This window comes from Piliocolobus tephrosceles, chromosome 12 (assembly GCF_002776525.5).
Source record: "Piliocolobus tephrosceles isolate RC106 chromosome 12, ASM277652v3, whole genome shotgun sequence".
In the NCBI taxonomy this organism is placed as follows: domain Eukaryota; kingdom Metazoa; phylum Chordata; class Mammalia; order Primates; family Cercopithecidae; genus Piliocolobus; species Piliocolobus tephrosceles.
In genome coordinates this window covers 35,721,724-35,736,749 of record NC_045445.1, presented here as the reverse complement: position 1 = coordinate 35,736,749, position 15,026 = coordinate 35,721,724, and the positions used below count along the sequence as shown (strand labels likewise).

General features: G+C 39.6%; 1 protein-coding gene across 2 annotated transcripts in view; it reads left to right on the top strand.

Moving 5' to 3' along the window:
• DOCK11 (dedicator of cytokinesis 11) overlaps positions 1-15,026 on the top strand; it is a 192,744-nt gene that overhangs the window by 118,348 nt on the left and 59,370 nt on the right. The window contains exons 29-34 of one of the 2 annotated variants that reach the window (XM_026451857.1): positions 2,270-2,353; positions 3,180-3,291; positions 3,779-3,817; positions 6,127-6,305; positions 11,918-12,034; positions 14,887-14,962. In XM_026451857.1, the coding sequence (XP_026307642.1) occupies positions 2,270-2,353; positions 3,180-3,291; positions 3,779-3,817; positions 6,127-6,305; positions 11,918-12,034; positions 14,887-14,962 (607 nt within the window). The remainder of the gene's footprint in view (positions 1-2,269; positions 2,354-3,179; positions 3,292-3,778; positions 3,818-6,126; positions 6,306-11,917; positions 12,035-14,886; positions 14,963-15,026) is intronic. The other variant, XM_026451858.1, reaches the window with a different exon arrangement.

The following is a 15,026-nucleotide window of genomic DNA, read 5'->3' as shown; positions in this document are numbered from 1 at the left end:
TCGTGATCCACCCACCTCGGCCTCCCAGAGTGCTGGAATTACAGGCGTGAGCCACTGCGCCCGGCCCATTGGCTTGTCTTCTGTGTGGCAATTCAAAGATGTGAGAGGCCGTGTTAGTGGTCAAATTTGAATATATATACAAGATAAAGGTGATAATAGTAACACCAGAAATACAGACAGAATACTATAGAAAAATTAGAAAGGGAGAGAGAGATTATGACCAGGCAGCATGAAACAAGTAGCGTAGTGCGGAGTTCCCCAGGACAAGAGTTGAGCATGTTGCAGTTAGAGGATCCCTGAGCAAAGATGAAATTTGCATGTTCAAAAATTATTTAGGGATGAGTGAAAACTCATTGTGTGATGAGTTTAGGAAGTATGGAGAAAGAACTGGAAAGGCCATCTGGTGCCAATAACAGAAAGCCTTGAATGTCAAGTTAAGGAATTTGGACTTTGATTCATATGCAGTGGAGCAACACCAAATACTTCGGAGGATACTTTTCTTGCTGTTATGATAGATGAAGTGAGGAAGAGACCCGAGCCGAGTCAGGGCAACCGATTAGAAAACCAATTGTCCGCCTAGCACAATCCACTTATCTTTTAGGCTCAGCTCTTCCCTGGCCTTTCCATGCAGTGTTGATCACCCCTTCTGTTGTTCATCTGTCTTTTACATAGTTCTATGGCACTTCTTATTATACACTATGTTTTCATTATGTGATTGTCTTCACTGTTAGACATGATTATGGACCATGCCTTATTCCACTTTGTGTTTCTCTAGAATGTAATACATTGTCTCAAACATAGTAGATCCTCAAAATGTTTGTTGGATGCTGGAATAAATAAATATGAGCCTCACTCAGTAATCCAGATGACAAGTGATGAGGGTCTGACCCTGGGCAGTGGCAGCAGAAGTGGAAAGGAGAGTATGAGATGCAAGACGCAGGTAGCTGGTTAATCAAATATTGAATTATTTGGATTTCACAGAAATATTCTAGGCACTATGAAGGATATAAAGGAAAAGATCATTCTTATTGTCCAATCTAGGTGAGATGACAGGAAAATAGTAAAATACAAACTAATACTGAATAAAGTGTTTAAAGGGATCCATGGACCAATGTAGTTCAGGAAGATGGGATTTCATGAGAATCTTAAAGAATGAACAAGATCAGATAGAAGTAGCGATAGAATTGCTAGGTGTGGCATGAGTCAAAGACCTAGAGGTGGGAATACACAGTGCATCTTGAGGGGATAATAAGTGAATGATGGCTGAGCATGCTGGTGCCCGCCTTAGTCCCGGCTGCTTGGGAGACTGAGGCAGGAGGATTGTTTGAGGCTGTAGTGCGCTATGACTGTGCTATTACACTCCAGCCTGAGTGACAGAGCAAGACTCTGCCTGTCTCTCTCTCTGTTTTTTTTTTTTTTTTCTGTTTTGAGACAGAGTCAAAGGAAGTCAGTGAGATCTGTTGGCAAATGAAACTGGACAAGTAAGTTGGGACAAGATTGTGAGTGTTCTTGAATGCCAAGCTAAGGAGTTTGAAATTATATTAGAGACGATAGGGAACTATTAGAAGCTTTGGGGCAGGAAAATGACACAATTAGGGCTGGGACTTAGAGGTTAATCTGGAAGCAGATGGATGGAGACGTGAGAGACATGAAGACTGAGGAGGTTAACTACAGTTTTTCAGTTGCAAGGTAGTGAGAGCCTTAACTAGGAGAATGACAGCAGGCAAATATGAATAACTTAGGGCTGTCACAGAGAAGGGAGGTTTTACACCTTGACTTCACTGAACACAAAAACCCTTTTGGTCTGAATTATTAATATTTACATAGGCAAGTCTCACTTTCATCAGCTAACAGACTACCTTACACTTCGCTTTGGAAGTGGGAGTTGACCAAAATGAGGTCAACTCACTTGGGCTTTGGGAGTTGACCAAAATGAGGAAGTGTAGCTGAATAGATTACAGATATGTATGTGTGTCTGTGTATGTATGTGTGTATATGTATAGATAAATGTATATTTGTGTGTGTGGCTATATATACATCTTGTTCTGAAAACTGTATAATTGAGGCCCTTCAGTCCCAATTCCAGTGATGCCATTTTACCTTTATCTTTTTCTTTAAGGTCACCTGAAGCTCAGAAAGTTATCTATAAAAACAAAAATGTCTTTCTTTTTGTGTGGAACCAATTTTGGATTTTTAAAACTTTACATTTTTAAAATTTAGACTTTTAGAATTATGTAACTAACCCTTAGTTTTGTTTTGGTTCCTACAGCGCTGTTTGACACTAATGGATAGAGGATTTATTTTCAATTTAATAAATGACTATATATCTGGATTCAGCCCCAAAGATCCTAAGGTAAGTTATAAGGACATGATCGTAGCGGATGTCAGACATCTGAGCATAAGACCAAAAGTGACATTTATGCTCTTCTAGGGGATTAGGAACTGTTGTTTTTATTTAGGTACTTGGAGTATAGACATACTTAAAAGCAAGGAATACTGGACTGTGTTTTGGGGTCCCCAGGACCCCCCATGTGTTCAATAGCTCATTCTAAGGATTCACAGACTCAACATATAGCTGTATTGATGGCTAAGATTCATGAGCGTGATACGATGAGGATACTCAGCTGAATCGGGAAAGGAAAAGACATCAAATGGGGTGGGTAGCAATCTACACGCAGCCTTTCTGAACTCTTTCCCTCCTGTGAAGGGTCTCACAGAACACAGCCTCCTTCTAGCAGTGAAAATGCACTTGTAAGTGTGCAATATTCCTGTTCAAGGAAGGCCTGTTTAAAAATCAGAGTTGAAGGGTTTTATTGAGGGCTGATTATGTGTTGGAGGCTGGTCAAAATTCCAGACTCTCAGAAAGGAAAGCGAAGCAGGTGTTCACTATAAATCACATTGTTTGTACAAACAGTCTAAGCAGCCTGACACAGAAGGCGCAACTTATCATGTAGGGAACATTTCAAAATTTCATTTTTTAGATGCCAGCCAACAAGCAGGCCTTTTAAAGGGTAGCAGTCTTGGACCTGCTATGTTAACTCTTTCCTGCACAGGTCACATCTCAAGGTATGCTTAGAATACTAAGCACTTCTGTTGTGAAAAATAATGTGCTGTATTAAATTATTAAAATAGCAAATGCCTACTAAATATGAGCTAATGTATCATTTATTTCCATTTAGGTTCTGGCTGAATACAAGTTTGAGTTTCTGCAAACAATTTGCAATCATGAACATTACATTCCTCTGAACTTGCCAATGGCATTTGCAAAACCTAAACTGCAGCGGGTTCAAGGCATGTATTTGCATTTTCCATCATTTGAGTTTGTTTTTTTCCATGTTTTGCTAGCGCTAGTGTAGTATAATGTTTTCTAGTTGAACCAGTCAACTTGAAGGTAAATTCAGAATTGTTACTATCTGAAGTCCATTAATGTTTTTCTGCATTTCCTTCATAATATCAGTAATAATATTCATTGTGTGAAGAAATCAGGTGTGTTAATAGATTGCTGCTTAAACACAGATGTCAGATACTAGTGAAATTACTTTTTGTAGTAGTGTTTGGGATCTTGTATAAGACTAAATTAAGAAAAAGACATGTAAATGCATTTCTCCTCAAAGCATCAAAAAATGTAAAGGTAGAGTAAAACAGTAACATGTTTGTGCTATTATGAAATGCCTTCAGTTATCTCCATTGCTAGTTTTATTGAATGCTTTGTTGTATAGCACTATTCTTATGTTACTATGTTTTTTATTTGTCCCTTTTCTTTTCATATATTAATTAGATTTTTTTTCATTTGCGGTGGACCGTTTGACTTCAGTAGGTAGGTTTAACTCGGTTCACTCTAAATTAGCTTGCTGTTTTAGAAAACAATTGATTTGATGAATTGCTAAGATGGATGGGGGCTTTGTTTGCTTTTCAAATCCTCCCTAGCCAAATACCCAGAAAATCTAGGAGGCAGTGTGTTTTAGTTTTAAAATAAAATTGAGTGTTGCTAGAGAAATCAACTTTAAAACATCTTCCTTCAAAACACAAGTTCCTGGTGCAAGCCAGCATAGAGGCCATGAATGGGGAACTGGAAGTTACTTGTGTGTGTGTGTGTGTGTGTGTGTGTGTGTGTGTGTGTGTGTGTGTGTGGTGTGTGTGTGAATGTGACCTCTCTCAGGCTTTCCTCTGTCTCTTAGATGCTGTTTAGTGATATCTTGGCCACAATTCTGCAAGTGTAGATGAAACCACCTGATTGGATTTGTTCAAATCACCAAAGTAACAAATTGATTACCATTTGTAAAATCTACTCACATAAAGCCACCTTTGTTAGTCCTGGCCCTTATGCGTAGAAGGTGATAGGGATTCACAAAAGGGCATGACCAATGCAGGAAGAAAATAATCTGCCTTGGTCTGTGTAGAAGTATTTGCTGAGTGGTGGTTTTAGTGATGGAATTATAGCCAGTGAAAATGGAGAAAAAATATTTTTAAACCGTAGTACTCCTATTCAACTACCCCCTTACTTGATCCTGAGCATGTGTAGCTCATATACTTCACCCAATATTTATTTATAACTATGAGGAAGTCAGGAAAAAGAAGGGGTGGACAGATCATCAGGATTTAGGATTAAATTGGACTACTCGCAGCATTTATTAAGTCCCAACTGAATATAAAGCATTATATTAAGTGCTGAATAGGCCAAAAGAGAAATAGAAAACATATTCTTCAGCTTCATGGCCTATCTAATTAAATAGTACTGGAGAGGAAATAAAGATAGTAGAAATCTTCCATAGAAATTACTAAACTTGGATGGGCGCGGTGGCTAACGTCTGTAATCCCAGCACTTTGGGAGGCCAAGGCAGTTGGATCACAAGGTCAGGAGTTAGAGACCAGCCTGGCCAATATGGTGAAACCCCATCTCTACTAAAAATACAAAAAAATTAGCCGGGCATGGTGGCACATGCCTGTAATCCCAACTACTCAGGAGGTTGAGGCAGGAGAATTGCTTAAACCTGGGAGGCAGAGGTTGCAGTGAGTCGAGATCGCGCCACTGCACTCCAGCCTGGGCAACAGAGATAGACTGTCACAAACAAACAAACAAATTACTAAACCTGATCACAGTCCCCTGTAAGTACTTATAAAGCAAGTCCCAACCATGATATTAACATCTGAGATTTAAAATAGACTGAGGATCTAGGCCGGGCACAGTGGCTCATTCCTGTAATCCCAGCACTTAAGGAGGCCAAGGCAGAGAGATCACCTGAGCTCAGGAGTTCGAGACCATCCTGGCCAACATGGTGAAACACCGTCCCTACTAAAAATACAAAAAAAAATTAGTTGGGCGTGGTGGTGCTCATCTATAGTCGCAGCTACTTCAGAGGCTGAGGCAGGAGAATTGCTTGAACCCGGGAGGCAGAGGTTGCAGTGAGCTGAGATTGTGCCACTGAGCTCCAGCCTGGGCAACAGAGCGAGACTCCATCTCAAATAAATAAATAAATAAAATAGACTGAGGATCTTAAAAGAAGGGAAAGACATAGTTCGAAGTGATTATTTTCTGATATAAAATATTTGTTTTTGAGTGATGATGGATTGGAATGGAATGAGACTGTTTTCCTTATTGTTCTTATGTCCCATGTATATTTTCAGCCCAATATATAATATTTACTGGAACAGTCAATACTGTCAGACTATTCAGTTGTTTAGTTTGTCTTTTCCCACTTTATAAGTATAAATGGATAAGTAAGTCAAGCATTATTGTATAGAATTTTTCAGATGTATAGTTGTGACAAAATCTCTTCAGTTATGAAGAAATCTGTTAAAACATTGCAAAATATATAATTATTTTATTGTAGGTTCTATCATAAGATTTCTATGAGTTCAAAAGAATACAGGGGGAAAAAAAATCTAGGGACTTTCTTCCTGACTGAAATGATCAATAAAGTTATCGTCTAGCCCAAAATATGAGTGCTCCTGTCTTGTAAATTTTGCATGCTTATTCTAGATGATAAAAGAACTGCTCAGAATCATTAATAATAAAAATTACAGCTCTTGCTAGCATGATCACATATTATTAAATAATACAGTATTTTAATTATAATCATTTTTGAATATTTTCATAAATGGGTTTTAAATTTCATTGTACTGCAGATTCAAATCTTGAATACAGTTTATCAGATGAGTATTGCAAGCATCACTTCTTGGTTGGTCTACTTCTGAGGGAAACTTCCATTGCTCTTCAGGACAATTATGAGATCAGATATACAGCTATCTCTGTCATAAAGAATCTTTTGATAAAACATGCATTTGACACAAGGTACCAGCACAAGGTAAGGATGTCCATGCAGTCATCAGTATCACACTGGTAAAGTTCTACTATGATTTTTTATAGAAGATGAAGTTTTTTTTAGCAAGGAACATTATATAAGCATTGAGGAAAATTTATTTTGCTTCAAATCATAAGGTTTTTTTTTTTTTTTGGTGGGGGGGAGACAGAGTCTCACTCTGTCACCCAGGCTGGAGTGCAGTGGGATGATCTCAGCTCACTGCAACCTCTGCCTCCCAGGTTCAAGCGATTCTTGTGCCCAGCCCCAGCCTCACATCATTAGGTTTTTAAAAATACCATGTAGGACTGGGAGCAGTGGCTCACGCCTATAATCCCAGCACTTTGGGAGGCTGAGGTGGGTGGATCGCTTGAGGCCAGGAGTTTGAGACCAGCCTGGGCAACATGGTGAAACCTCATCTCTACTAAAAATACAAAAATTTGCTGGGCATGGTGGCCACACCTGTAGTTACTTGGGAGGCTGAGGCAGGAGAAGCACTTGAACCGGGGAGGCAGGAGGCGGAGGTTGCAGTGAGCTGAGATCGTGCCATTGCACTCCAGCCTGGGTGACAAGAGTGAAACTCTGTCTCAAAAAAAAAAAATATATATATATAGAGAGAGAGAGAGAGAGAGAGAGTTTAGTTAACTGTTAAAGAAATACACTGTTTTCTCAAATCATACTTAAAGAATAACATAACTGCTTCATGATTATTATATAAACTAAGAATGTTTAAAAATTATTCTATGAAATATATGCTTTAATATATCTTTAAATATGTATCATGTAAAATATGTAATAAGAAGTTTTCTTACTGAACAAAATGTTAATGTGATGGTGTTACTATAAATAGCTGTGGGTGTGGCTGTAAATTTTACATACATTACACTGTTTTCTATGAGTAACAGTCACAGCTGCAGTTTCTATTTACTGCACTAATTTTTTTTTTTTTGAGATGGAGTCTCACTCTGTCCCCCAGGCTGGAGCGCAGTTGTATGATCTCGGCTCACTGCAACCTCTGCCTCCCAGGTTCAATCAATTCTCCTGCCTCAGCCTCCTAAGTAGCTGGAACTACAGGTGCACGCCGCCATGCCCGGCTAATTTTTGTATTTTTAGTAGAGATGGGGTTTCACTATGTTGTCCAGGATGGTCCTCATTTCCTGACCTCATGATCCGCCCCAGTCAGCCTCCCAAAGTGCTGGGATTACAGGCGTGAGCCACCATACCCGGCCTATTTACTGTACTTTTAACATATATATTGAAATCTTACTGACATTAAATCCTGTTGGCTTGGAAAAGTAGAGTGCAAACTGTATGGATTTAGAAGACTCTAATTTACTTCCACGGTATCATAAATCACTCTAGGAAGCATAATATTGTTTCATAATAAATAATTTATCCTTTTCTTTTTACATTCCAATATAAATAAAATTATGATGTCATTTATCATCATAGTCATTTTGGAAGGCTGACTTGGAGCTTTTATTCTTTTTCTACAGTATTTCCATTTGTCCTTTTTAAACAGAAAATGCCTGCCAGTGACATCTACTCACATTCCTTTAATTACAGTGATTTTCATACATGTAAATCTTGCTAGTTTTCTTTATGTGATTGTATCCTAAAGTAGATTTAAACTTCTTAGCTTTAAGATGTAATTTATTGCTTACTGCAGTTTGCTTTGTTTTCGACACATTATAACATACCTCCACTTAGTGTATGACTCAGTTATATGCCATTTTCACTTTTTGTGAATGTTGATATTGACTTCACACAAATTAGCTGGTATGATATATCCAAATAAAAATATATCTTAGAAGTCCTCCAGTCCAATCAAGCTTGGTCAAGCCTTTAAAAATGCATTATCGCTGAGTTCTGGCTAACTACTTGCTCACGCCTAGGAGTGGGGAAAAGGATCTTATGCCATGTGAAGGAAAATGTCTTTAGCCATGATTTTAAATGATTCACTGGAAAAGTACAAAATGAACTTCCCCTCTCTGAAGCAGAAAGTTGTATGTTTCTCCACTGCCTCTTCACATGAAAGTGAAAGAAAACTGGATTTTGCCAGTGGGATTCTCACCACCTAGAGGCGGAATTAAATATTTTACATCACAAATTTGGACACTTTTAACTTACTTTTTAAATTCTTAGAGCAGTATGTGTACACACGCAGGTATTGTTACCTGTAAATAAGTTAGACACTCTGAGCGTTTGAGGTTTTAAACTATAGGAAAGATTGAAATGCCAAGCCTTACTACTCTTTCAGTGACTTCTGAAGCTCTTTCCTCTTTGTTCAGAGGCTTCATACAGGCATTAAATGAGATAGAGTTTTCTCCATGAGAAGTTTGTTTACTTCATGGGCTTGGTTAACCAAAGCTTCAATTCCAGATTATTGGATGAGGATATAAAAGGTCCTTTGTCTGTTTTGTGCAGTTTCCAGGCAGCCTGGGTAAGAGTTCATTTATCAAATACATCCAAGTCGAGCATGTTTCCTATTAATGATGACACCAAGGTGAGGGATTGGAGGGAGCCTTAAGCCCCCATATTTTCCATCAGTTCTCTAAAGGGACCCCAAAGTAATACACCAAAAAAAAAAAAAGAAAAGAATGTTTCCTATGAAAAGCCTACTTTGAGACTCAACTCCCTAATCACCCCCACCCTTTCCAGCCAATTGCCACTCCTACGGCCCTGCTCTTAGGAAATTTTGGTCCCTGTTATGTGTTACTCATAAACTATTTAGCAATCTCTCTCTTTTTTTGTTGTTGTGACGGAGTCTCACTCTGTAGCCCAAGCTGGAATGAAGTGGCACGATCTCAGCTCACTGCAGCCTCCGCCTCCCGGGTTCCAGCAGTTCTCCTGCCTCAGCCTCCCGAGTAGCTGGGGTTACAGGCATGCACCGCTCCGCCTGGCTAATTTTTTGTATTTTTAGTAGAGATGGGGTTTCACCATGATGGCCAGGATGGTCTTAATCTCCTGACCTCGTGATCGCCTGCCTTGGCCTCCCAAAGTGCTGGGATTACAAGTGTGAGTCACCATGCCCAGCCAGCAATGTCTCTTGTTATAATTACCATGAGACATTTTTCCTTTTCAGAACAAGAATGTTCAATATCTAACATTTACCCTGGGGCCTGTATAGTTCTTGTACCCACTACAAGTAATGTTGATACCTAAGAGAATTGCAGATTCTACTTCTAGTTGGGCTGTGGGCAAATCTTTTTACCTTTTTTGAAAAAGTAATCCACATGCATGGTGAAAAACAAAAATCAAAATACCTGTCTCCCATTCCTTACCTCCACTCACCAATTCATCTTTCCAGAAGCAACTACTCTTGTAAGTTTATTTATACTTCTATTTTATACAAGCACAAGCCTATATGATATATATGTATAAAATACAACAGAAACCATTATACATTTTTCTTTTTTCATTTAACAATACAGCCTGAAGGTTAGATCTACCACATTTTAAAAAGTAGCTGCATAGTATTTTATCATATGGATATACTTTATTTTATTTATCTAACTAGTCTTCTATTAATAGATTCTTTGGTTATATTCTATTTGTTGTGCAGGCGAAATTTTTAACATATTTGGCAATGACTTTATGTTTTCCTGTGTTCCTGCTTCCCTGAGAGAGTTGTAATTTCTCTTCCCCTAGAGATCACTCACTATCAGAACTAAAATGGACTCCTATTTAGAAGCCATAATATTAATAATAGCAGCTAAAATTTATTAAGGGCTCACTATATGCTAAGCACTATTTTAAATATCTCACATTAATTGACATCATTATTATTACCCCCATTTTACCAAAGAGAAAACTATAGTTAAGTGACTTGATTGCAATCAAGTAGCTAGTAATGGGAGAACTGGGTTTTGTGCATGTCTCTAACTGCAAAATCTGTGCTGTCAGCCACTAGCTATACTGCCTTTTAAATCTCAACTTGGGACATTGAAAAATTAGAAAACCACCAAAAAAAAGGGTAATCACTAAGTGAAAAATCTTGACACCAAAGCCACGGAACAAAGGAAAGTAATGAGAGTTAAAAGGCCGGGCACGGTGGCTCACTCCTGTAATCCCAGCACTTTGGGAGGCTGAGGAGGGCAGATCACCTGAGGTTGGGAGTTCGAGACCAGCCTGGCCAACATAGTAAAGCCCTGTTTCTACTAAAAATACAAAAATTAGCCAGGCATGGTGGTGGGTACCTGTAATCCCAGCTACTTGGGAGGCTGAGGCAGGGGAATCTCTTGAACCCAGGAGGCAGAGGTTGCAGTGAGCTGAGATCGTGCCTCTGCACTCCAGCCTGGGTGACAGAGTAAGACTCAGTCTCAAGAAAAAAGAATGAGTTAAGATGATTCATGGTAACTATATTCACATATTTAAAGGTTTGCCATGCAAAAGTAGAAGTAGACTTTTTCTTGTACTCCAAAGGGCAGAGCTATACCTAGGAGGTAGAACTTATGAGGAGTGTATTTCAGATAAAGGACCTTTCTAATAGAATCCATGAAAGGGCTGGAGTTTTAAAGAAGTTTAAAAAACTATTTGTCAAGGATACATGTAAGGGCCATTCATTCCTGCCTTCAGCAGGAAGTTCAACTAGGTTAGTGGTTCTGAAACACATCAGCATCATCTGGACCAGTCCAGACCTAGTAAATCAGAATCCTCTGGTGGTAGAGACTATTACTGATGGGATACTATGTTGGAAGAAAGTCTGTTAAGGGTTTTTGAAATTGACCAAAGAAGTGCAAATGGCTAATTAACACATGAAAAATTGTTCAACCTCAACAGTAAATGCAAACTAAACAATAGTAAGAGACCAGTAATCTTCTATATTCTACATGTTGACCATTTTGCCCTAGAGGGCCTTATCTAATTCTCCAGAAAAACCTGAAGTCATGAAAGATGGAGGGCAACTCTTGTGCCACTACAGCTACTATTTTCTCTGATTTGAGTGTATATACGTATCTGGTGAGGAATGTCTGTAAGCTGAGGAAAGCAATAAATAAATTTGTATAAGAGGTACCACATTAATTAAGAGTCCTGGTGGTCAGTTTTATTTACATATTTACAAATATATCAATCTCCCAAGTCTTATAATTGACTTAGGGGACCAAGTTCATATTATTGTAATTGTAGCTTTAATGGAAGCAAAAAATGTTTCTTGAATGAATACAGTAACTTACCATTTTTTCACTTCTTCCACTTACTCATTCATTCCTTCAGCTAATATGTATTGACCATCTGCTATGTGCCCAGGTACAGGGGATGAAGCAGTGAACAAGACAGACACTGTCCCTGCTCTCATGAAGCTCAACCCTCACTGGAGCTGAAAAACAGGACTAATAGCATCTGCTTTATATACCAACTTCTATTTTTTACAAAAACCTTTTACTTCATGTAGTTACGCTTGAGGGATGTAATTTGACTCTGTATCATGGATAAATCCAAATGCCAGCAAAGTTCTGTGGTAATTAGTTTTCGTATAAAGAGACTCATGCTTCAGTAATTTGTTATGGATGTTAGCCTACTTTTTAGTCTTTAAGTTGATATATGAAGCCAACTCCATTTATTTGTAATGTATACATATTATATACCTAATAAGCTTTCAATAATTATTTTTTCAGAACCAACAAGCCAAAATAGCACAATTGTACCTTCCCTTTGTTGGACTACTTTTGGAAAATATACAGCGATTAGCAGGTCGAGATACCTTGTATTCTTGTGCAGCCATGCCTAATTCTGTAAGTAGTAATGTGTTTCTGTTGGAGTTTTATCCTGTTTTATTGAATGCATTTGGAATTGGGGTCATATGCTATATGATCTCAACCTTAAGAGTTCACTTTTTTTGGTTTGTTTTTTTAAGCCAGAGTCTCGCTCTATCACCCAGGCTGGAGTGTAGTGGCACAATCATAGTTCACTGTAGTCTCAAACTCCTGTGCTCAAGTGATCCTCCTGCTTTGGCCTCCCAAGTAGCTGGGACTAAAGGCATACGCCACCACGCCCAGCTAATGTTTTTAATTTTTAGCAGAGGCAGGGTCTCACTGTGCAGCCCAGGCTGGTCTCAAACTCCTAAGCTCAAGGAATCCTCCCGCCTCAGCCCCCTGAAATGCTGGGATTACAGACATGAGCCACTGTGCCCAGCCAAGAGTTCATTTTTTACTCCATGTACACTGTTTTTCCTAATACAGTGCTTTGCAAACTTTAATGTGCATATGAATCACCTGGGGAATTTGTTAAAACAGATTTTTTTTTTTTTTCGAGACAGAGTCTCGCTCTGTCACCCAGGTTGGAGTGCAGTAGCATGATCTCGGCTCACTGCAGCCTCCGCCTCCTGGGTTCAAGGGATTCTCCTGCCTCAGCCTCCTGAATAGCTGGGACTACAGGTGCCCACCACCATGCCTGGCTAATATTTTTGTATATTTAGTAGAGACGGGGTTTCACCATGTTAGCCAGGCTGGTCTGGAACTCCTGACCTCAGGCGATCCACCCATCACGGCCTCCCAAAGTGCTGGGATTACAGGCATGAGGCATCACGCCCAGCCAACAGATTCTAATTCAATAGGCCTGGGGTGGGACTTGAGAGCATGCATTTCTAAGAAGCTTTTGACTGCTTCTGGTCCTAGGATTGCACTTTGGATAACAAAGTCCAAGAGAACACCACAAATCCTTTGAACCCTGTGTTTTGTTCTAAACATTTTCTGTTGTTGTATGGCTTCATACATTTATTCAACTTAAACTGAACAAAAGATTCTCTACTTCCAAGATATTAGGCACTGGGGACTAAACTGTATTCCTTATTCCTTTGCTTCTCCTTTCCCTTAGTAGTCTCCTTCAGCACTTCTTGGTGAGACTCTTAGTTTATCACAATTGGTCTGTGCTTTTTTTGCTCCCCTTAGAATTTTAAGAATTGGAAGGAACTTTGGAGGTGATCAGTCTCCTATTTGGCAAAACAACCTTTTGCCATTGTAATAACTTAAACATTCCTTCTCACATTAGACCTAAAAGGTTTCCTATCCACTGGTCTTACTTTTGTCTTCTAGAGACACATGAAACACATCTGTTCCCATCTCCAAATGTACCCTTTCCACGTGTGCCTTCTAAATTTTTCTCCAAGCTAAATATCTCCACTAATCTGTCATTCCAAATCCTTTACTTTTTTTTTCTTTTTCTTTTTCTTTTTTTTTTTTTTTTTGAGACAAAGTCTTACTCTGTCACCCAGCCTGAAGTGCAGTGGCACAATCTCAGCTCACTGCAATCTCTGCCTCCTGGGTTCAAGTTATTCTCCTGCTCAGCCTCCCTGAGTAGCTGGGATTACAGGCACCCACCAGCACACCCAGCTAATTTTTTTTGTACTTTTAGTAGAGATGGGGTTTCACCATGTTGGCCAGGCTGGTCTTGAAATCCTGACCTCAAGTGATCTGCCTGCCTCAGCCTCCCAAAGTGCTAGAATTATAGGCATGAGCCACCGTGCCCGGTCCCCAAAACCCTTTGCTTTCTTGGTCACCCCTTTTCCGAATGTGCTCCAGTTTACCAGTAACCCTATTAAAATACAATGTCCAAATTACACACTTTATAGTCTGCCCAGTGGAACTGTTAACTTCTGCCCCCATCCATGTTCTATATGGCCCAAGATCACCTGTGCACTTTGGCTGGCCACATCGTATTGTTGGATAGCAGGTTAAACTGCATCATTTACAGCTTCCTCTGCAAATTCCCCCTATGAAATGCTACAGCCAATTTGTCATGCCTGTCCTGCGTTCCTGAGGACGCTGCTTTTAAGCTTTTCTAGTGGCTCGCTCGCTCGTGACTCCCAGTCATGTCAACTGGCTGAATGTGGATACTACACCTACCTGAATGTCAGGCTGGTCTCGCTTTACAAATACAGTATCTCATGCTTATGCTCCCTCCACATATATCTGACAGCATTATTTGGAAATATTTCACTTCTCTGTACTCTTTGCAGCTCAAGTTTCCTTAGGGCTTCTGGTCACACACCTTCTTCTAGCGTTGCCCTGGTTCTGAGGAGGAGAACTGAATGATGTTAAGACTTTACCAGGCCGGGCGCCCTGGTGCATGCCTGTAATCTCAGCACTTTGGGAGACTGAGGCAGGAGGATCACTTGAGTCCAGGAGTTTTAGACCAACCTAGGCAACATGGCAAAGCCCCATCTCTAAAAAAAATGCAAAAATTAGCTGGGTGTGGTGGTGTATGCCTGTAGTCCTAGCTAATCTGGAGGCTGAAGTGAGAGGGTCGCTTGAGCCCAGGAGGTTGAGGCTACAGTGAGCTATGATCACGCCACTACACTCCAGCCTGGACTACACAGCAAGACCCTGTCTCAAAAAACAAAAACAAAAAAGACTGTATCAGTTGCGGCTATCTAGAATTATGTCACTTGGCTAGAGGTCATGGTTACAACTGCTAGTAGCTTTTTTTTTTTTTAAAGAGTCACCTAAACACTAATTACTAGTATTTGATTTAGACTGTCACAGTGAGCTTTGTTTAAAATCAGTGTAACATTTTGTTCTGTTAATTCAGGTTTCTTATCCTATATACGAATTTGTTTAAATGACACAGGTATCATATTCCATTACAGACATCCAGAGATGAGTTTCCATGTGGCTTTACTTCACCTGCCAATAGAGGGAGTCTGAGCACTGACAAAGACCCCGGTAATTAAACCTTTTGGAGATGATACATTGCATGGGTGTTTAGAAATGTACCCTCTACTTCTCA